The sequence below is a fragment of the Pristis pectinata genome, chromosome 12, assembly GCF_009764475.1.
Source record: "Pristis pectinata isolate sPriPec2 chromosome 12, sPriPec2.1.pri, whole genome shotgun sequence".
NCBI lineage: Eukaryota > Metazoa > Chordata > Chondrichthyes > Rhinopristiformes > Pristidae > Pristis > Pristis pectinata.
This window is the reverse complement of record NC_067416.1, coordinates 37,201,341-37,223,059: the sequence shown is the minus strand read 5'-3', so window position 1 is coordinate 37,223,059 and position 21,719 is coordinate 37,201,341. Positions and strand designations below refer to the sequence as shown.

At 41.2% G+C, this 21,719-nt stretch overlaps 1 protein-coding gene across 1 annotated transcript in view; it reads left to right on the top strand.

Annotated features, from left to right (window-relative positions):
* Window positions 1-21,719, top strand: part of ipmkb (inositol polyphosphate multikinase b) — an 84,170-nt gene that overhangs the window by 44,608 nt on the left and 17,843 nt on the right. Inside the window, exon 5 of the mRNA XM_052027735.1 lies at window positions 11,189-11,270. Within this exon, the coding sequence (XP_051883695.1) occupies window positions 11,189-11,270 (82 nt within the window). The remainder of the gene's footprint in view (window positions 1-11,188; window positions 11,271-21,719) is intronic.

Sequence of the window (21,719 nt, the reverse complement as noted above, 5' to 3'; positions counted from 1 at the left end):
AATTCTCAACACGTGCTTGCAAATGTTACAAACGAGTAGTGCTGTATCAATAGCAGCAGTATAAAATGTTTAGACATTGTATTAACAATCTTCTGATCATTTTGTAAATTTACTGATATCATCTGCAACTCAAAACTATGACTATTATACGAAATTCCATTTATTGCCATTCTAACCATAATTTTTTTGTTTTTTTAAGTGTTTGTGATTTGTATAACAACTTGAACATGCCAGTAATTAACTTTTCCTAAAATAAACTGACTATAAACAAATATTCAACCTTAAGATAAAATGATCCTTTGTAGATCCTTTTATAAGTGTATAGCTAATTTGCTATACTAAAGGTCTTTTCACAAGAAATTCACAGAAGTTTACTGATGGCATGGAGGATGGCCTACTGCGGTGCTGTACGGTGCAGCCATAAATCTTTCAGAATTGATAAATTATTAAGAGGAGTTGGTAAGGATGATGTCATCACTATCATCGTTATTTTTGGAAGATCATTTCTTATTTCCCAGATTTCCTAAATGATTTTGTCTGACAGATTCTAGCTCTGACAGTATTGTTGGGTAGGATTTAGACTTGGTGTAATATTTATCCATTCCAATTGAATCCACAAATCACTGCAGGCAACAAAACCTTGGGATTAAACTTGGGTATAATATTTATAATTGTTACAACAAATTTACAAGTGGAGATTTTGTCACTGAATTTTACAAATTATTTTTCTTGGTTGTTAAAGGAAACTTCCCTTAGAAATTTGAAATCTGTGACCATTTGGTTACAGGTGACTTTTTGCAGTGATTTTGTGTTTTATGTCTTTCCATTGCCATCCATCTTCTAATACATATCTTTGCTGACATTTATCAACTATGTTTTTCCACATGCTGGAAAGAAATTAGTGAATAACCTCCCAAGACCTGTTGATGAAACATTTAACTAGCATTATGTTAATTAGCAGAGGGAAACAACAGATTTTAAAGGGACTTAACACCCATTAGGTTCCCAAAAAATGTATTTGTAAATTTTAAAAAATCATCTTTCATCACTTCAGAATATTCTAAACATAGTTCTTGAATAGTCTCCAAACCTATAATTACCTAGCATATATCTGCTGCCTTTCTTGAATAAAGGTACCATATTTGCTGTCTTCTAGTCATCTGGCTCCTCCCCTGTGGCTAGCCAAGATTTAAACACCTCTGTCAGGGCCCCAAATATCTTCTTCCTTGCCTCTCATAGCAGCCTGGAAATGCATCTCAACAGACCCTGTGGATTTAAGCCCACTAAGACTCCTTTTCAATGATAATATGCACCAGAATATCACCATCTCCCTCCCTGAAGTCTCTAGCTACGATGTCTTTCTCCTTGGTGACGTTCAAGACCTCACCCACTTCCTGTGGCTCCATGTAGTGATTGCCCTTTTGGCCCCTAATGAGCCCCACTCTTTCTCTGGTTACCCCTTTGCTCCTAATATACATATAAAATACCTTGGAATTTTCCCTAATCTTATGTGCCAGTGATATTTCATGAGCCCTTTTGTTTTTAAGAACCCCACCCTTTTCATATTTATACTCCTGAAGAGCTTTCCCAGTTTTCATTTCTCTGAACTGACCATATGCTTCCTTTTTTCCCCAAGCCCTCTATATCTTTTGACGTCAAAGGTTCTTTGGATTTGTTACCCTTACCTGTTACCTTTGTGGGAGCAGGTTGGCCCTGAACACTCGTAATTTCACTTTTAAAAGATTCCTACTTCCTGAATGTAGATTTGTCTGCAAGTAACTGCTCTCAGTTTACGTTTGCAAGGTAATGGTATTAATGGTATTAAAATCAACCTTCCATCACTTAATTAATTTCTTGACTGATCCTCCATGCATTTGCCCGGCTTCATTCCATAGGATTAGATCTAGCACCACCCCTCCCTTTTAGGATTACCTACGGACTGGCAAAAAGGTCTCTTGGATTCACTTTAAATGTTTCTCTCCTGTGTAATCCTTTCCCAGTTAACATTGGGGATGCTGAAATTCCCTACTAATGCAGCCTCTGTGGTTTGCCTACATATCTATTGCTTTATCTTTCGCTGACTGTTGGGAGGCCTGTAATGTAATGCCATCAAAGTGATCACTCCTTTTTGTTTTTTATTTCTAATTTCTACCCATATGGCTTCATTTGAAAGACTTCTAAGACATCCTCCCTCATTACTGCAATGATGGTCTCCTTGATCAATATTGCGATGCCCCTTCCTCTTTTATATCCCTCTTGTATCCCTCGACCCTGCCCCCCAATGCTTGAAACTTGTATACACTGGAATGTTAAGCATTATATTCCCACATGCTGATCAACATCATAAGTTCATCTGCTTTACCAGGCTTCTTGTATTGAAATAGATGCAATTTAGCCTTCCAATACTCCCATTAGTTTTATCGTGCCTATGTCTGTTCTGCCACCTGGACTGACTGACTTTCCCTTCTATATTTGACTGAACCTCACCCCAACTGTACAGCTACTGTGTGTTCCAACCCCTGCTAAATAGATTTAAAATCTTCCCATTGGCTCAAGCAAACCTCCCTGCAAGGATATTGGACTCATTTTGGTTCAGGTGCAACATGTTCTCCGTGAACCGGTCCCATTGACCACAGAAATGTTCCCAGTGATCCAGAAACCTAAAGCCCTCTTTTCTGCACTATTCTCTAGCCATGACCTATCTTCCTATTCCTATATCGATAGAAAAGTAGGGGGGCTATGTGGGAAGGAAGGGTTAGATAGATCTTAGAGCAGGATAAAATGTCGGCACAACATTGTGGGCCGAAGGGCCTGTACTGTGCTGTAGCATTCTATGTTCTATATGCTCAAGAGCATGTGACACTGGAAGTAATCCAGAGATTACAGCCTTACAGGTCTTACTCCCTAAATTCATGTTACAGGACCTCTTCCCTTTCTCTACCTATGTTATTGGTATTGACATGGAACATGACCACTGGCTGTTCTCCCTTTTCCTTTAGAATGTCCTGCAGCTGCTCTGTGACCTCCCTGACCCTGGTACCAGAAGACCATGTACCATCCGAGAGTGTTGTTCAGAGCCACAGGAACACCTGTCTGCTCTCTGCACTACCAAGTCCCCTATCATTGTAGCTCTCCTAATGTTTTTCCTCCCCTGTTGTGCAGCAAAGCCAACCTGATGCCACGAACTTGGCTGTTGCTGCTTTCCCTGAGAGGCAGTTCCACCTAACAGTATCCAACATGGTATATTGGTTTGAGAAGGGTATGGCTACAGCAGTCTTCTGCACTACCTGCCTACTACTCTTCCTGGTGGTCTCCCTCAGCCTTTGCAGTCATTGCTTGTAGTGTGACCAACTCGCAAAACATGCTATCCACTATGTCCTAAGCATCATGGATGTTCTGCAGTGATCCATCTGTAGCTCCAGCTGCACATACAGTCAGTCAGGAGCTGCATCTGGACACACCGCGCACACATGGTCGCCAGGGATGCAGGAGATTGCCCAGATTTCCCATGTCTTGCCTGAAGAGCATTCAATGGGTCCATGTTCTCCTGCTATTCCCTTAGACCCAGCATTTAGTTACCCTCCTTTAACTATTGCACTGGTTATGCTAGTGATCTTGTAGTTCAAACATTAGCTACTGCAAAAAACCCAGTCCTTCCTTTGACTCCTTGAATGAGTTAAAGCAAGTTAGAAATACCTATCTGTTCTGCTCATCAACCGTTCTCCTTACCAAAGCCCACTTGTTCATCACCAACCTTGCTAGCCACCGACCACTGCACTCCAGGATCTGCTGTGGTTTCTGTGCCTCTCTTTTTATCCGCATATTTAAAATGCAACTCATGAGGAGATGAGTGAACTGCGTGCTTTATACCAACTAACTTGTTAAAATTGAATACTGAGGACTAATTAAGAAATTCACAAGGATCTATTGACTTCAATATTTTTGAAATTGATTGTAAAATAATTTAGATAAAAGTGATTGTGCTGTGATTACAGTCGATGGTGAATTCCACAAGTATACAGTGGTTTTGAAAATTGTTAATATTATCGAAGCAGCCATTGACAAGTGGCTCAGTTATATTGCCAAGGACTGAAGTTTAAACCAATGCATGGCTTTCAGTACTCTAATTTGAGTCTCTTTTCTTTTTTGAATAATTAATCATGTTATTCATCACAAGCTTACAAGTAATTTAGTGCTACTTATCATGCCAATTTACTCTTGTAATTGTACTGACACTGCATTAATGCTGTAGTGATTTCTGCAATACTTCAAATATCATTGACTACTTGGGGCATTTCAAATACAATTCTAACAATCTAAGATTTACAGTTGGACGAGATAGATTCCTCTGCTTCTGAGATAATGATAAAACTTTAATTCAGAACCTCCCTTAGTTTGGATTTCTTACTGCTTTACTTTTTCCTTACCATTTCTTAATCTCCAAATTACCCTGACCGGTTGCTCCAAGATGCACATCAGCATAATTCTTGGTTTAGAAAATACTCAATTGATACATTTTAGCATTAAGATTTAGATTAGAGAATGGTGCTGCTTTAAAAAGAGTGCTGTAATATATATGTGGGTCGGTATGCCTTTCAGAGCTGAGGATATATTGTAAGCTGACCTTCAATATAATGTTTTGCCAGTCACTGCTGTTCAGTGTTGAACTGCCTTCAATGAAGGACGTCATTTTGGTAGCTCTGTCTCTGTTGTTTGCCTGAGTAAGTGACACCATTAGAGAGTCTATAGACACCATATTAGTTTCTGTTTGAGCAGGAAGCCGGGCAGTAAGCAGGTGTGAAGATAACAGAGAATGGGATGATGACAGGAATGGATGTGGTCAATATTTTGCTGAGTGTGAGAAGTATGGTTTTAGCCATTTGTCCTGCGTGAGTGGAAATCTTTCTGAGGATGAATGATGTTCTGAAGCTCCTGGGGAAAGGATACAGAGCAATGCAGCCATTTATGAAAAGAGAAGCGTCCTAATTTGCTGGAGTTATTGGGCAAAGGTCACACCATAAGCTATGGGCAAAGCTGCTTACGCAGATGTTACAAAAGTTTTGAAGGGTTATATCTGAGATCAACTCTCAAAATCTCAAAAGGTGAAGGATTGACAGGTGCCTCCAAAGGTCAACAGAAACAGTTGGCGATACATGGTCAGGCTTAAGATGCTGACAAAAAGATGTGACCTCTAACCTTTTTTGATCAGGTGCCAGGGGACTTACTAGTGCGTGGACTGGTAAATTAGTCAAGTCAGGTGAAACTGTTTGATGTGCTGTGTTCAATGATGGAAGTGGGGATGTTGAATGATATTTAACATGCACAAAAAAATGGACAGTGCATGCACTGACTGAGAAAGCAATGAAAATCATGCTAATGATACAATGTCAAGTCAGTCTCCTGTAAGACCAGGGTGTGTATTGCGAATCCCTCAACTACTTATCATTGAAGTAGTGCTAAAGCGCCTCCTCTTGTTACTCTTGGGTTACTAATGGAGTCAGATGGATCCAGTTGCAGTTATGTGGCAAGAGTGTACACCAGCAATCATGGGCATGGATTGGATTCAATCTCTCAGTTTGAGAGGCTGTGTGTTTGAGAGGATCAGAACGTTATAGGTGGTGCTAATTTAGAATGCACTGCTTTATAGAGTGTTGCATACAGAATTGGTTAAGGAGAATCAAGTTAGTAAATGCATATTTGCTGATGATACAAAGTTGCCTACAAAGAAGCTTTAAGGAGATGTAGACCAGGTAAGTAAATGGGTGAGGATGTGAAAGATAGAATATAATGTGGGTAAATGTGAGGTCACCCACTTTGGATGAAAAAATAGAAAAGCAAGAGTCTTTTTTTAAATAGTAACAGAATGAAAGACTTTGACGTTCAGGAGGATGCCCTTGTACACCAGACACAAAGTACATATGCAGATGCAGCAAGCAATTAGAGGCAAATGTAAGAGGATTTGAGCACAGAAGTAAAGGTATTGTACTGCAGTTGTATAGGGCTTTGGCAAGACTACACCTGGAATACTGTGTGTAAGTCTGGTCCCTATACCCTAGGAAGGATATATGCAATAGAAGGAACTCAAGATACTTCACCAGATTGATTCCTGGGACAGGTGGATTTTTTCTATGATGAGAGACTAGGCACACTGGACCTAAATTCTTATGCATTTAGCAGAATGAGTGGTGATCTCAGTGAAACTTGCAAAATTTTTACAGGGATTGTGATGATATTTCCCTTGGCTCAGGCATCTAGAACCTGTGATTACATACCCAAAATAAGGGGTCTACCATTCAGGAAAGACGAGATGAAGTTTCTTCATCCATTATGTAGTGAGTTTTTGGAGTTCTCTATCCAAGAAGGCAGTTGAGACTCAGTGTATTCACAACAGAATGATGGATTTTTGGACATATAAGGAATCGAGGGATATGAAGTGAGTGCAGGCGAGTAGTGCCAAGGTAAGTGGGCAGCCAAGGTCTTACTGAATTGTGGAGCAAGCATAAGGGGCCGAAAAAACCTACCTCTGCTTCAATTTAATGTTTATTATGTTCAATGATAGCTTTCAATGGCAAATTGGATAAACACTTAAAAAGCAAAAAATAATGATGAGGACTTGAGGGAAAATGTGGATTGTACAACCAACAGGTACAGATTTGATAGATTGAATGGCCACTGGCTGTGTTGATTCTAGGAGAGTGGCTCAAGGCAATTTGTTCTCCAAATTTTTTTCATCATTCATCATCCTATTGTGTAACCTTTTGTAGCATGTAGGGAATTCTCATCAGAAGGAGAAGGAGGTAGTGTTGGGTCTCTTAAAGAGCATTAAGGTGGGTAAGTGCCCAGGGCTTAATGGGATATACCCCAGGTTATTGAGAGAGGCAAGAGATGGGATTGCTGGGGCCTTGACCAATATCTTCGTGTCCTCCCTAGCCACAGGCAAGGTCCTGGAGGACTGGGGAGTAGCTAATGTTGTTCCATTATTCAATAAGGGAAACAGGGATAATCCTTGAAACTATAGATCGGTGTGGTAAGGAAGTTACTGGAGAGGATTCTTAGGGATAGGATTTAGGCACATTTGGAAAACCCATGGCCTAATTAGGGACAGTCAGCATGGCTTTGTTGCAGGGCAAGTCACGTCTTACTAACTTGATTGAGTTTTTCAAGAAGTTGACGAAGGTGATGGATGAAGTTAGAGCTGTAAATGTTGCCTATGTGAATTTTAATAAGGCATTTGACAGCTTCCTTTGTGGGAGGCTCATCCAAAAGATTAAGATGCATGGGATCCATGGTGAATTGGTTGTTTGGATTCAGAATTGGCTTGCCCATAGAAGACAGAGGGTAGTGGTTGATGGGACTTATTCTGGCTGGAGGTCTGTGACTAGTGGTGTTCCACAGGGATCCGTACTTGGATCTCTGCTGTTTGTGATAGATATAAATGACCTGGATGAAAATGTAGATGGGTCGGTTAGTAAGTTTGCAGAGGATACGAAGGTTGATGGTGTTGTGGATAGTGTAGAAGACTGGCAAAAGATACAGCAGGATATAGATCAGTTGCAGAGAAGTGGCAGATGGAGTTTAACCTGGCCAAATGTGAAGTGTTGCACCTTGAGAGATAAAATGTAAAGAGACAGTCCACTGTTAATGGCAAGACCCTTAACAGCGTTGATGAGCAAAGGGATCTTGAGGTCCAAGTTCATAGCTCCTTGAAAGTGGCCACACAGGTTGATAGGTTGTTAAAGAAGTTGTATGGCGTGCTTGCCTTTATTAGTCGAGCATTGAGTTCAAGAGTCAGGAAGTTGCCGCTTTATAAAACTCTAATTAGGCCGCATCTGGAGTATTGCATTCAGTTCTGGTCGCTCCATTATCGGAAGGATGTTGAGGCTTTGGAGAGGGTGCAGAAGAGGTTTACCAGGATGCTGCCTGGATCAGAGGGCATTGGTTATAAGGAGAGGTTGGACAAACTTGGGTTGTTTTCTCTGGAGGGGAGACCTGATAGAGGTTTATAAGATTATGAGAGGCATAGATAGAGTAGACAGCCAGTATCTTTTTCCCAGGGTTGAAATGTCTGATACAGAAGGCATGCATTTAAGGTGAGAGGGGTTAAGTTCAAAGGAGATTTACGCAGAGAGTGATGGAGGCGTGAAGTGTGCTGCCTGGGGTGGTGGTGGAGGCAAATGCGATAGGGACTTTAAAGAGGCTCTTAGATAGGCACATGAATGTGTGGGAAATGAAAGGATATGGACATTATATAGGCAGAAGGGATTGGTTTAGTTGGGCATTTGATTGCTAATTTAATTAGTTCGGCACAACATTGTGGGCTGAAGGGCCTGTTCCTGTCCTGTACTGTTCTATGGTTAAGGTTGTGATAGTAGGTGATATTAACTTTCCACATATTGACTGGGACTCCCATACTCTAAAGGGATTGGATGGGATAGACTTTGTCAAATGTGTTCAGGAAAGTTTCCTTAATCAATATATAGAGGTCCCAACTACAGAGAATGTGATACTGGATGTCTTCTTAGGGAATGAGACAAAGTAGGTGGCAGAAGTGTGTGCAGGGGAACACTTTGGATCTAGTGATCGTAATTCCATTAGTTTCAAGATAATTATGGATAAGGATAGGACTGGTCCTCGGATTGAGGTTCTAAATTGGAGTAAGGCCAATTTTGATGGCATCAGAAGGGACCTGGCAAGTGTGGATTGGGATAGGCTGTTTTCCAGCAAAGAGATGCTTGTAAGTGGGAGGCTTTCAAAAGTGAAACATTGAGAGTACAGAATCTGTATGTTCCTGTCAGAATAAAAGGCAAGGCTAGCAGGTTTAGGGAACCTTGGTCATCGAGGGATATTGAGGCCCTGGTAAAGAAAAAGAAGGTGGCGTATATCAGGTATAGGCAGTTAGGATCAAATGAGGCACTTGAGTATAAGAAATGCAAGAGAACACTTGAGAGAAATCAGGAGGGCAAAATGAAGACAAGGTTGCTCTGGCAGATGGGGTGAAAGAGAATCCCAAGGGTTTCTATAGCTATATTAAGAGCAAAAGGATTGCAAAGGACAAAATTGGCCCTCTTGAAGATAGCATGGTCATTTATACATAGAGTGGAGAGAGATGGGGGAGATCTTAAATGAATTTTTTGCACCCATATTTACTCTGGAGACAGACACAGAGACCACAGAACTGAGGAAAAAGAGTAGTGTGGTCATGGATTACGGAAGAGGAGGTGCTTGCTATCTTGAGGTAAATTAAGGTGGATAAATCCCCAGGGCCTGACAAAATGTCCCTTCGGACCTTGTGGAAAGCTAGTGCAAAAATTGCAGGGGCCCTGGCAGAGATATTTAAAACGTCCTTAGCCACGGGTGAGGTGCCAAAGGGCTGGACAATAGCTAATGTTGTTCTGTTGTTCAAGGAAGGCTCTAAGAATAAACTGGGAAATTACAGGCTGGTGAGCCTGATGTCAGTCGTGGGTAAATTATTGGAAGGTGTTCTGAGGGACAGGATATATAAGTATTTGGGTAGACAGGGCCTGATTAGGCATAGTTAACATGGCTTTGTGCATGGTAGGTCATGTCTAACCAATCTTATAGAATTCTTCGAGGAGGTTACCAAGAAGGTAGATGAGAGAAAGGCAGTGGACGTTGTCTACATTGACTTTAGCAAGGCCTTTGACGAAGTCCCATGTGGGAGGCTGGTCCAGAAGGTTAAGTCGCTTGGCATTCAGAATAAAATAGTCAATTGGATTCAACATTGGCTTAGTGGGAGAAGCCAGCAGTGTAAGCTTTACCAGATAAGTAAATGGGCTGAAAAATGGCAGATGGAACTTAATGCAGACAAGTGTGAGGTGATGCACTTTGGGAGGACACACCAGAGTAAGACTTGCACAGTGAATGGTAGGGCTCTGAGGTGTGTGGTAGAACAAAGTGACCTGGAATACAGATCCATAGTTCCTTGAACGTGGTGCCACAGGTAGACAGGGTCTTAAAGAGAGCTTTTGGCACATTGGCCTTCATAAATCAGGGCATTGAGGACAGGAGTTGGCATGTTATGTTGAAGTTGTACAAGACTCTTGGGAGGCTGAATTTAAAGTATTGTGTGCAGTTCTGGTCACCTACCTACAGGAAAGATATCAATAAGCTTGAAAAAGTACCGAGGAAATTTACAATGATGTTGCTGGGACTTAAGGACCTGAGTTATAGGGAAAATTTGAATAGGTTAGGACTTTATTTCCTGGAGTGCAGGAGAATGAGCAGACATCTTATAGAGGTATACAAAATTATGAGGGGTGTAGATAGGGTGAATGCATGCAGGCTTTCTCCCCCAAGGTTGGGTGAGACTAGAACTGGAGGATATAGGTTTACAGTGAAAGGTGAAATATATTAAGGGGAATCTGAGGGGAAACTTCTTCACTCAGAGGGTGGTGTGAGTGTGGAATGAGCTGCCAGTGGAAGTGGCAGATGTGGGTTCAGGTGTAACATTTAAGAGAAGTTTGGGTAGGTACATGGATAGGAGGGGTTTGGAGGGATATGGTCCGGGTGCAGGTAGATGGGACTAGGCGGAAGATCAGATCAGCAAGGACTAGATGGGCTGAAGGCCTTTTTCTGTGCTGTAGTGCTCTGTGACTGTATATTCTATAAACACATGCATGGGCTTATCAAGTGCCGCCTTTCAAACTTTTTTTTCTTTTGGCATTCTATCCCCGAATATTCCACAATCCTCATTGAATGATCATTTGCAAGTGACAGATCATCCCCTAGAGCTGTGATTCTGGAGAAGCAGAGCAGAAGAGTTATTTTCTTACACTAGTGTGTGTTTTCAAGTGTGGTAGCACTAGTTTAACTTATATCCACTGTGTGTTACGTGAGGTTCTATGATTACGTCAAAGCACTAGATGTTTCTGTTCCTATTAAGCAGTGTGGCTGTGGATCTGATTCAAAAATAATTCCAGTTGAACTACTGGCACATCCAAGCTTACCCATTTGAAACTGAAGGATTCATAAATATGTTCTTGGTCACATTTCTCCCTTTTCTTTTTGTGTGCATTTGAGCATCGGAATATTTTCTGCAGAAACACTGTGCCCATTCTATTTAAATTTTAATAGTTTTTACTTAAATGATCAACAAATTATTGGCATCCAGCAGATCTGTTAAATGAAATGAACAACATTTGATCCTATTTATAATTTTTCTCTTCAGGTCTACCAGTTTTCATCTGATAGCTATGTGGCATATGATCAGCGCTATGGAAGAGGCTTAACGAAGGAAACTTTGAAAGATGGTGAGATTCTAATCTTAAATTTTTAAAAGATTATGCACCTAGCTGAGATTCTTTCATGTAATCTGAGATTATAATGGAACTCAATGATAAATGTATCTTGCTTATGAGTCTTCTCCACGAGCTTAGTATTTATTACTGAAGAGTAATGAGTGCTGGGCTGACGAGCTTTAAAACTTATGTTGGATTAAAAATGCATGTGAAAAAGGAGAAGGTAGGTCCATTGGATAGCTATTTCCCCAATACTAAACACAAGGAACAGTCAAGAGTTTTAATTTGTGCTTGTAGTGGACCCTCACTACAAATACCATTATTTCCAAAAAAGGGTCAGAAATATTAACCATGCAAAAAAAAAACCAAAAGCCTTGCTCTATGGCACACGTGTCTCGCAACATGGCTGTAGAAACACTTTTAATTCCTTAACCCTCTCCTTAAGACCAAGTTGGCTCATACTCATCCATTTGTTCTAGGGGTCTGTAGTCCTGCGGAATCTTGCACAGTCAATTATTTTTCACATATGTTTGTATTATAAGGCTGTTGTTATTTAAATCACGATATCTGAGCCCAGTCTTGTTCATATCCAACATTATCAGCCTTATTGCAGGGAGTGCAGAAAGTATCTAGCGTTAAATTGATTTATTTAAGCATGTCTTCTCCATGCCAGTGGATGATTACTGTGTGAGGAACTGGAATGTACAATAAACTAATGTGAGGTAGAACAGTCATTGTAAATATATGTGCAAATTTCTCAAGGTATCCTTCTTTTTGGTCTTATTTGTTTTCTTTGTTTGATCCTGTTTTGTTAATTTCCCTGAAAGAATATTGAGATAATTGATGCTAGCTTGCTTTTATGCCTGTGTGAACCTTCACGCAATTGATTGTTAATTGTTTGTATTTCCAATGTCAGTTGGTTCTGAAAATTGCATGTTATTGGAATGTACATAGCAGTGGTTTAAAGTGAAAATAAGTAATGATTCCACATTCTCCATTATCCACAAGAAACCCATCACAGCATGGTCAGCAAAAGAATCAAGTGGTGGTTAGAAATCCACATTTTCAGAATTGTTATCTTGACTGGAAAGCACAATAAGATTTAAACATTTTCCAAAAGTTAATCATTGAATATATTGGACATAGCATAATTCTGTAGATCAGAAAACTTGGATTGTTATTTTTAAATATTGTGTGGAAATAAAACTGAGACTTTGAGTTTGAATATTTTTTTTAAACCTACTGACAGTGTGAGTAAATTTTGTTCCAGTTCAAATGTGGCTGTGTAGAACTTAATATTAATTTAATTAAAATTTATCATAGGTAAGTGAAAAGTATACATGTTACAGTGCAAGGATTTTGCTACATAAAAATGACAATATATATGCAATCTGTAGTTGAAATCTGCAATTAATTTGACTTCCCAGATATTTGTGACTTAACTGTTCCACATTCTAAGGTTGTTTTGGGGATTGTTTTCTCTGATCTTTCCTTAATGCCCCTTATAAAGGAAAATTGTTTCTTTATCAGTTTCCTTTATTATTTTATATACTCCTGCTCACTGCTAAGAAAAATAGTTCACTATTTTGTAACGATGTTGGCCCATTCTCAACCAGCACTCCCTGTAACTGGAGTGGAATTCTTTGCATTTGTGATGAAATCTGGCTTCCTGTTAGCATATTTTTACAACAGGAAGCTAACTTCTAAGCACTTCTGTTATACCGTTAAATCTTTTCCCTTTTAGCTGAGGTATGTATTGAAATTGTACTTCCGTCAATCATTTTTGCATTCAAAATTGACTACTAAGTTCTCAGTTGATGTGCTGGTATAGTAAAAACAGAAAATGCTGTAAATTCTCAGCAGGTAGATAGCAAAACAGAGTTAATGTTTCAAGAGGCTAACCCTTTATCAGAATTGGGAAAAATTAGAAATCAAGCAAGTTTTAAATTGTAGAACACTAGGAGGGGCAAGGAGAACAAGAGGGAAGGTCTTTGATTGGTTGGAGACTAGGCGAGAGTGGATTTAATTAACCATTTTGTAGAACGCCACCGTTCAGTTCACAGGGGTGACCCTGAGCTTCCAGTTGCCTGTCAGTTTAATTCTCCGCTCTTTCTCTGATCTCTTTGTCTTTGGCGCCCTACACTTTTCTAACAGAGGTTGATAAAAGCTCAAGGAACAGCAACTCACCTTTTGATGGGCACTTTCTAGCCTTCTGTTCTCAACATTAAGTTCAACAATTTTAGATAATGAGGCATTCCGGTCTCATGTCTCACTTTCCAGCATTCAACTTCTTTTTCTTCCTCTCATGCTATTCAACATTACATTTATTTCCTTCTAATTTTACCTCTTCCAGGCATATCTTTACCACCTTCTTTCAGCCAGCACTACTACCACTTGTGCAGTTCAACCTCTCCTGGTCATTGCCTTATCATCTTGCCATTTGTTCTGTCTGTACCTTCCCCTTTCTATACGACTTAAAATTGTTTTATTTCTAACTTTTCATAATTCATTGACCTGAAAAATAACTTGCCCAGCTTCAGCTGCTTCCTTCCATCAAAAGATCAGAAGTGAGGATGTTCCCTGCTGATTGCATAATTTTCAACTCCATTTGCAACTCTTCAACAAATGAAGCAGTCCATGCCTGCATGCAGCAAGACCCAAATTTCATTTAGGCATTGGCTGATTAATGGCAAGTGACACTTGTGCCACAGAAGTCCCAGACAGTGATCATTTCCATCAAGAGAGAGTTTAACCACCTACCCCATGACATTGAAATACATGAGTCTCGCACCATCAACGTCTCAGCGGTTAACGTTGTACAGAAAAGAAAAATTGGACCATCCACTCAAGTACTGTAGCTACAAGAGCAGATTTCAGACCGGGTGTCCTGTAGAAGTGACTCACCTCTTGACAGAGCCTTTCCACCATCTGCAAGGCGTGTCTAAGTAGCCAGACACAATCCAGAACAAAGCAGCCTAAACATAAGCAACAGAAACAGAAGTAGGTCCTTCAAATTCTTGTGCTCCTTTGCCATTCAGTAAACTCATGGTTGGTCTTCTGCCTCAGTGCCACTTTCGTACACTAATCCCACATCGCTTGTTCCTTCATTGGACTCTGCATTATATCCAGTGGTGGAGCACAGTATTGTGATTCCCCAGAATCACAGTGAGGAATCATATTCTATCCTATGCGTAGTCAAACTTGGAGTATTATTAGAGACCCCATTATTTCAACAGATTTTTGGCCAGTGGATTAAGAGGCAACAGGTGAAGAATATTTTTTTGTCTAATTTACTAAAGTTTTAAATTATTTCTAAGCATTTTAGTTAATATTTTTGTTAAAATGCTTAAATGATTTATTGTTTCATTCTTTGCATTACTTTTAATATTTTTAAATGGCTTCAAGTGTCAGAATAAATGACATGATTTGACAAAGACCAAAGCTGTCCCAGCCTTGCCTTCTCTGAAGGATTGTCCTGGTGTTCTAGAGGCAGAGTCTCGGCTACTGTCGAGCTGGTTCAGTAACCTTGTGTGTGATCGTGGTTAGTGGATGCTAAGATAATAAGATAATATCTTTATTAGTCACATGTATGTCGAAACACACAGTGAAATACATCTTTTGCGTAGTGTTCTGGGGGCAGCCTGCAAGTGTCGCCACGCTTCCGGCGCCAACATAGCATGCCCACAATTTCCTAACCTGTACGTCTTTGGAATGTGGGAGGAAACCGGAGCACCCGGAGGAAACCCACGCAGACACGGGGAGAACGTACAAACTCCTTACAGACAGTAGCCGGAATTGAACCCGGGTCACTGGCGCTGTAAAGCACTATGCTAACCGCTACACTACTGTACCGTACCTTTTAAAAGGTGTAGTCCCATCAGCTTCTCCTCTAGCCTCAGCCATTGTTTATTGTATTACCTCCATCACTCACCTATCACCAATCTTTAACTACCACCTACAAGTTCAGACACAGACACTTTAAACGCCATGAGATTAATTTAGAGGCTGGATCTGCATATGGTGAAATGCCAAGCATGAGTGATCTGGAGCTGGGACAGGAGGGAAGGGAAGCCCAGCTGGCAGCCTCCGTGAGAGCAACATTGCATTCAGAGAGTTCATATGAAATATGTGCCAAGACCTAGGTGAAGGCTTCCTCTTCCTCCTCGTTCACGAGGTCAATGCAGAGACGATGTTTCCCCAGGCTGGGGATACAGGGGTTTAGAACTAGGGGATGAGAAGAAATTTCTTCACCTTGAGGGTTGTGAAAGTTGGGAGTTCTATACCTTAGAGGCTTGTGGCGGCACACTTGCTGAGTATATGCAAAATAGAGATCAATACATTTTCAGATAATAGAATCAAGGGATATGGTGTCAATGCAGGAAAGTGGCACTGAGGTAAAAGATCAGCCATGATCTTTTTGAATGGTAGAACAGGCGTGGGGCCTGAATGGCCTACTTGTGTTTATAGTGGCCCGCAGGTGGTGCTGTAGTCTAGCTTTATAAATAAGCAAGTAGGAAGGTTTGGAATAGGAATGATTAAGCAACCACAGGGTTGACAGCTTAATATTTAATGTTACATTGCACTCAACAATGAACAGTGTGGAAAATAAAACCAGTTGACATATGTGAATATGTTTTATTTAAAATCAGTGGAGTTAATTATAAATAGGAAACCAAAAGCTTGTGAATTTGATTAATTAACCATTCATTTTCTTTCTTGTTACTTTGATCTCACTCTCCCAATGAATGCATGATCCCCTAAGGTTAATTAAGAATTAAGAAAAAATAAGCTTAATATTGACAAATTTAAAAAAATATATTAAAACAAAATGTACAGCCTAGAAGGAGGGGATAGCTTGAATACCTCAGTTATTCTGTTTTGTCTTTTCAAAAGCTTCTCAGGATGTTGGAAATCTGAAGCAAACAAAAAATGCTGGAGTAATCAGCAGGTTATGGCAGGACTTGTGCAAAGCAAAACAGAGTTAATGTTTCAGGCTGGTGGCCTTTTTATGATGAAAAGGCAACAATCTGAAATGTTAACTTTTGTTTTTTTTTCACTGGTGCTGCTTGACTGAGTATTTCCTGCATTTTCACTTTTTGTTCTGTGTAATCTACATTGGGCTGGGATAACTAAGAACTGCTTGAAGAAATGTTGCCATTTTTAAAAAATCAGTGTTGAACAAAATTGCTCTTGTCTGCTCAGACTACCTATACAGATTTATGTATGCACAAGCTAGATTTTTTTCATTGGTCTCTGGTGTGTAGTTAACTGAAAAGAAAAGATGGCTATTTAGAGAGCAGTAGCAGTGGAACATCATTGATTCAGCTGTGCAATCTCCCTGCTCACGTTGGTACAGGATCTTGAACCAGTTCAGCTCTCTGATGGTGTTGATCTATATTGAACTTCGTAGGTTCAGCTTTCATTAATATGAATAAGTGTTGTTTTGGCAGCATTCTCAAGGGAATTCGTTCAGAATTCCTTCGGCCCAACTCGTCCATGCTGACTGTGTTGCCCAGTGAGCTAGTCCCACCTGCCCATGTTTGGCCCAGAGCCCTCTAAACCCCTTCTATCCATGTACTTATCTAGATGGCTTTTAAATGTTGCTAATGTGCCCACCTCAACCATTATTTCTGGCAGCTCATTCCAAATTTGCACCACCCTTTGCGTGAAGAAGCTGCCCCTCTTGTTCCTTTTAAATCTCTCGCCTCTGATCTTAAACCTATGCCCTCTTGTTTTTAGCACCCCCTCCCTGGGGGAAAAAGACTATGTATTTTCACCCTGCTTATGCCCTTCATGATCCTGTATACCTCCGTCAGGTCACCGTCTCAATCTCCTACATTCCAGGGAATAAAATCCTAAATCTATGCAACCTCTCCTTGTAACCCAGGCCCCCAAGACCAGGCAACATCCTGGTAAATCTTTTCTGAGCTTTCTAGTTTAATAACATCTTTCCTATAATAGCATGACCAAAAGTGTACACAATACTCCAAGTGCAGTCTCACCAACGTCTTGTATAACTGCATCATAACTTCCAAGCTCCTATACTCAGTGCCCTGGCTAATGAAGGCCAGCATGCCAAGTGCCTTCTTCACCACCCTATCTACCTGTGATGCCACTCTCGGCGAACTATGCACTTGCACTTCTAGGTCCCTTTGTTTCGTAATGCTCCCTAAGGCCCTACCATTCACTGTACAAGTCCTACCCTGATCTGATCTCCCAAAATGCAATACCTCACATTTATCTGGATTGAAAGCCACTTGCCAATCTTCAGCTTGCTTACGTAGCTGATCAAGATCCCCCTGTAATTTTTCATAACCTACACTATCTACAACACCACCTATTTTAGTATAATCTGCAAACCATGCCTTGTACATTCACATCCAAATCATTTATATAAATTACAAGCAACAAAGGTTGCAGCACGCAACCCCTGTGGCACACCACTGGACACAGGCCTCCAGTCTGAGAAAGAACCCTTGACCATCACCCTCTGCTTCCTACCATTGAACCAATTATGAGTCCAATCCACCATCTCCCCCTGGATCCCATGCGGTCTAACCTTCCTGAATAGTCTGCCATGAGGGACCTTGTCAAAGGCCTTGGTAAGATCCATATAGACAACATCCACTGCCCTCATCTACCCGCTTGGTTACCTCCTCGAAGAACTCCAAGAGATTTGTCAGACGCGACTTCCCACGCACAAAGCTGTGCTGACTGTCCTGAATCAGACTCTGTCACTCCAAATGTTGATAGGTCCTGTCCCTCAGCATCCCCTCCAGCAATTTACCCACCACCGACGTCAGACTCACTGGCCTGTAGTTTCCTGGTTTGTTTTTGCTACCCTTTTTAAACAATGGTACCACATTAGCCACTCTCTAGTCCTCTGGAACCTCACCCGTGGCCAGAGATGAAGCACAAATCTCTGCAAGGGCCTCTGCAATTTCTTCTTTAGCTTCCCACAAGGTTCTAGAATGCACCAGATCAGGCCCTGGGGATTTATCCATCTGAATGCACTTCAAAGTCTCCAATACCTCCTCCCTGCTAATTCGTATGTGGTCCAAGATAACACCACTCACTTTCCCCTTTCCCTAACTTCCATTATTTTCTCCACAGTAAAAACTGAAGAGAAGTATTCATTAAAAAAAATCACCCATTTACTTTGGTTCCACACACAGACGGTCATGCTGATCTTTAAGGGGACCTATTCTCTATCTAGGCACCCTTTTACTCTTAATATACCTATAGAATCTCTTGGGATTTTGCTTCACCTTGCATGCCAGATCCTTCTCATACCCTCTTTTTGTCCTCTTAAATTCTTTAAGTGCACTCCTACACTTCTTGTAGTCATCAAGAGATTCAGTAGTCCCCAATTGCTCATGCGCAGTGTATGTCTTCTTCTTTTTCTTAACCAGAGCCTTAATATTTTTTGTCAACCAGGGTTCCCTGAACCTGTCAGCCCTGCCCTTCACCCGAACAGGAACGTGCAAGCCTTGAACTCCTGACATCTCACTTTTGAAGGTGGACGCTCCTTTCTGTGCAAACAATCTCGTCCAATCAGTCACTGCAAGATCCTGCTTAATGGCCCCAGTTCAGGACCCTAACCTGTGAACTGGCCGTATACCTCTCCATAACTATTTTAAAACTAATAGAATTATGGTTACTGGACCCGAAGTGCTCACGGACAGACACTTCTGCCACATGCCCTACCTCATTCCCCAAGAGGAGGTCCAGTGTTGCCCCCTCTCTTGTACATCCCTCTATATATAAATATAGATCGAGGAAGCTTTCTTGGACACATTTCACAAAATCCACTCCATCCAATCCTTTCACACTGTGGTTGGTCCAGTCAAAATTAAGCAAGTTAAAATCTCACACTACTACCCTATTATGTTTACAACTAGCTGCAATCTCTCTACATATCTGCTCTTCCAAATCCTGCTGACTATTGGGCTTGTAATACAATCCCATCAGAGTGACCATCTCCTTTCTGTTTCTAAGTTCTACCCACGTGGCCTCACTGGATGATCCCCCTAAAGGCCGTTGTTATGTCCTCTTTCATCAAGAAGGCAAATGTCCCTCCTTTCTTACCTGCACCTCTCTCATGCCTGTAGCATTTGTATCCTTGGAACATTGAGCTGCTAGTCCTGCCCTTCCCTCAGCCATGTTTCTGTTATGGCTATGATATCCCAGTTCCCAGAGCCAATCTACACCCTGAGTTCATCTGCCTTACCTGTTAAGCCTCTTGCATTGAAGTAAATGCGGTTTAAACTAGTGGTCTTTCCTCTCCTTTTACTCTGCACCTGTCTCTCCTGACAACTAAATTTGCTCTCATTGGCTACAATATTATCCCCTGATTTCTCATCAGCCACTCTATTGCCCAGGGCCCGAGCTCTTGCCACTCTCATTTAAACCTTCCTGAGTAGCACTAGCAAACCTCCCAGCCAGGATATTGGTCCCCCTCCAGTTCAGGTGCAACCTGTCTCTCTTGTACAAAAGAGATCCTAATGATCTAAGAACTTGAATCCCTGCTCCAGCTCCTCAGCCACACATTCACCTGAGTTACCTTTCTATTTATACCCTCACTAGCACGAGGCACTGGGAGTAATCCAGAGATTGCTACCCTTGAAGTCCTGCTTTTAGATTCCCCCCTTATTCACTTTGCAGGACCTCATCCCTCTTCCTACCTATGTTGTTGGTACCAACATGCACCACGACCTCTGGCTGTTCACCCTCCCCCTTAAGAATGTTCTGCAGCTGCTCCAAGCCGTCCCTGACCATGGCATCTGGGAAGCAACACACCATCCTGGTGTCTCTTTTGTGGCCACAGAGTCTCCTGTCCGTCCCCCTAACTATCGAGTCTCCTATCACTACTGCCCTGCCTGACTTCTCCCTTGCCTGCTGAGCCTCAGAGCCAGTCTCAGTGCCACCAGCATGGCTACTGGTGCTGTGCCCAGAAAGGTCTTCCTCCATCCGGCCCCTAGAAGTATCCAAAAGGGTATACTTGTTGCTGAGGGGAACGGCCATAGGGGGATCCTGCACTGTCTGTCTCTTCCCCTTACTTCTAGTGATTACCCAACTATCTGCAGCCTGCCCCTTAGGTGTGACCACCTCACTAAAGCTCTTGTCTATGATGCTCTCAGCATCCCAGACAATCCTAAGTATGTACAACTCCAGCTGCAGTTCCTTAGTACGGTCAGCCAGGAGCTGCAGCTGGATGCACTTCCTACAGGTGAAGTCATCAGGGACACTGGCAGTTTCCCTGATCTCCCACAGGAGCATGCCACTGCCCCAACTGCCATCCCAGCTACTCTAATAGGAACAATAAGTCTAAGTAAGACCTTACCTGCACCTTCCTGTTCTTACCTGCTCAGCCTCCTCTCACTGAAGCCTCCTGAATCAAAGTCTCAGCACTGAAACTCAGCCATGGCACTTGCAGCTCAAACATGGCCACTCCCCAAAATGGCCACTCCGCTAGAGCCTGCTTCCCTTTTACACCTGCAAAAAAAAAACTTCTAAAAAGTTTGCATATGTTTTGTTCAGGAAATTTGGAATTTTAATGCTGTTTGGCTCCTTTCTCTCAAATTGTCAGACTGATTCCTGATTTCAACAATCTGAGTTCTTTCCAGAGTGGTTAAATTTGACTTGGCCATGGTCACCAACAGCAAAGATTATGCAGAAGATTGTCCAGGATCATAAATTCATGAGAACTCTTCCTTTGAAACATTTTATCTGAAGCTCGATTAACTACTTTAGACAATAATATCTTTACTTTTAAAAATGTCACCTTTGAAATGTTGAAATTAAACTAATTATTGTGACATAATAGGGAGAACAGCTTATTTTCAATCTATTCAAAAGCGATATAAGGGTGTAAAATATAATTAATATGCTGTTATGTGTTGTTATACGTAGGATATTATGCATTAATTTTAAGGTCAGTCAGTTGTTTAATGATCAGCTAGTGATGGTCCACTTTGGAATGGGGTTATAAAATGAGAGAAAAGAGGAGTAAACAATCTTCTGGAACTGAACTGGCTTGAAAATGACAAGTTTGGCAATGGTAGTTTGGGGCATAGTTGATCTAACATGGTAGGTTTGGTAAAACTTGTGGAACTACCATATTGCAAGGAACTGTTGATAATTGGCTATCTAATCTGGCTTGTCAGTGAAATCTGGATTCTTCCCACAAAGTTCCATATTGAGCTGAGAGCTAAAATTTTAATTGTTAAGATCTTTGGTTGGATAAAAATACTGGAAAATCTTCAGCAAACTCCTTGCTTTTAGCTGATGTAACTCAGCAGGTCTTGTGGACAAATTGGAAGCTCCAAAGTATTGTGCATAATCTTTCTGGACTTGAATTCGTCTGATATGTGCGCTGAATGAATTGTAAATGTTTGGATTTTTAGATCTCCAAACCATACAGTTTATATCTGTCTGGTCTGCTCTAATTTTCCCACTTCA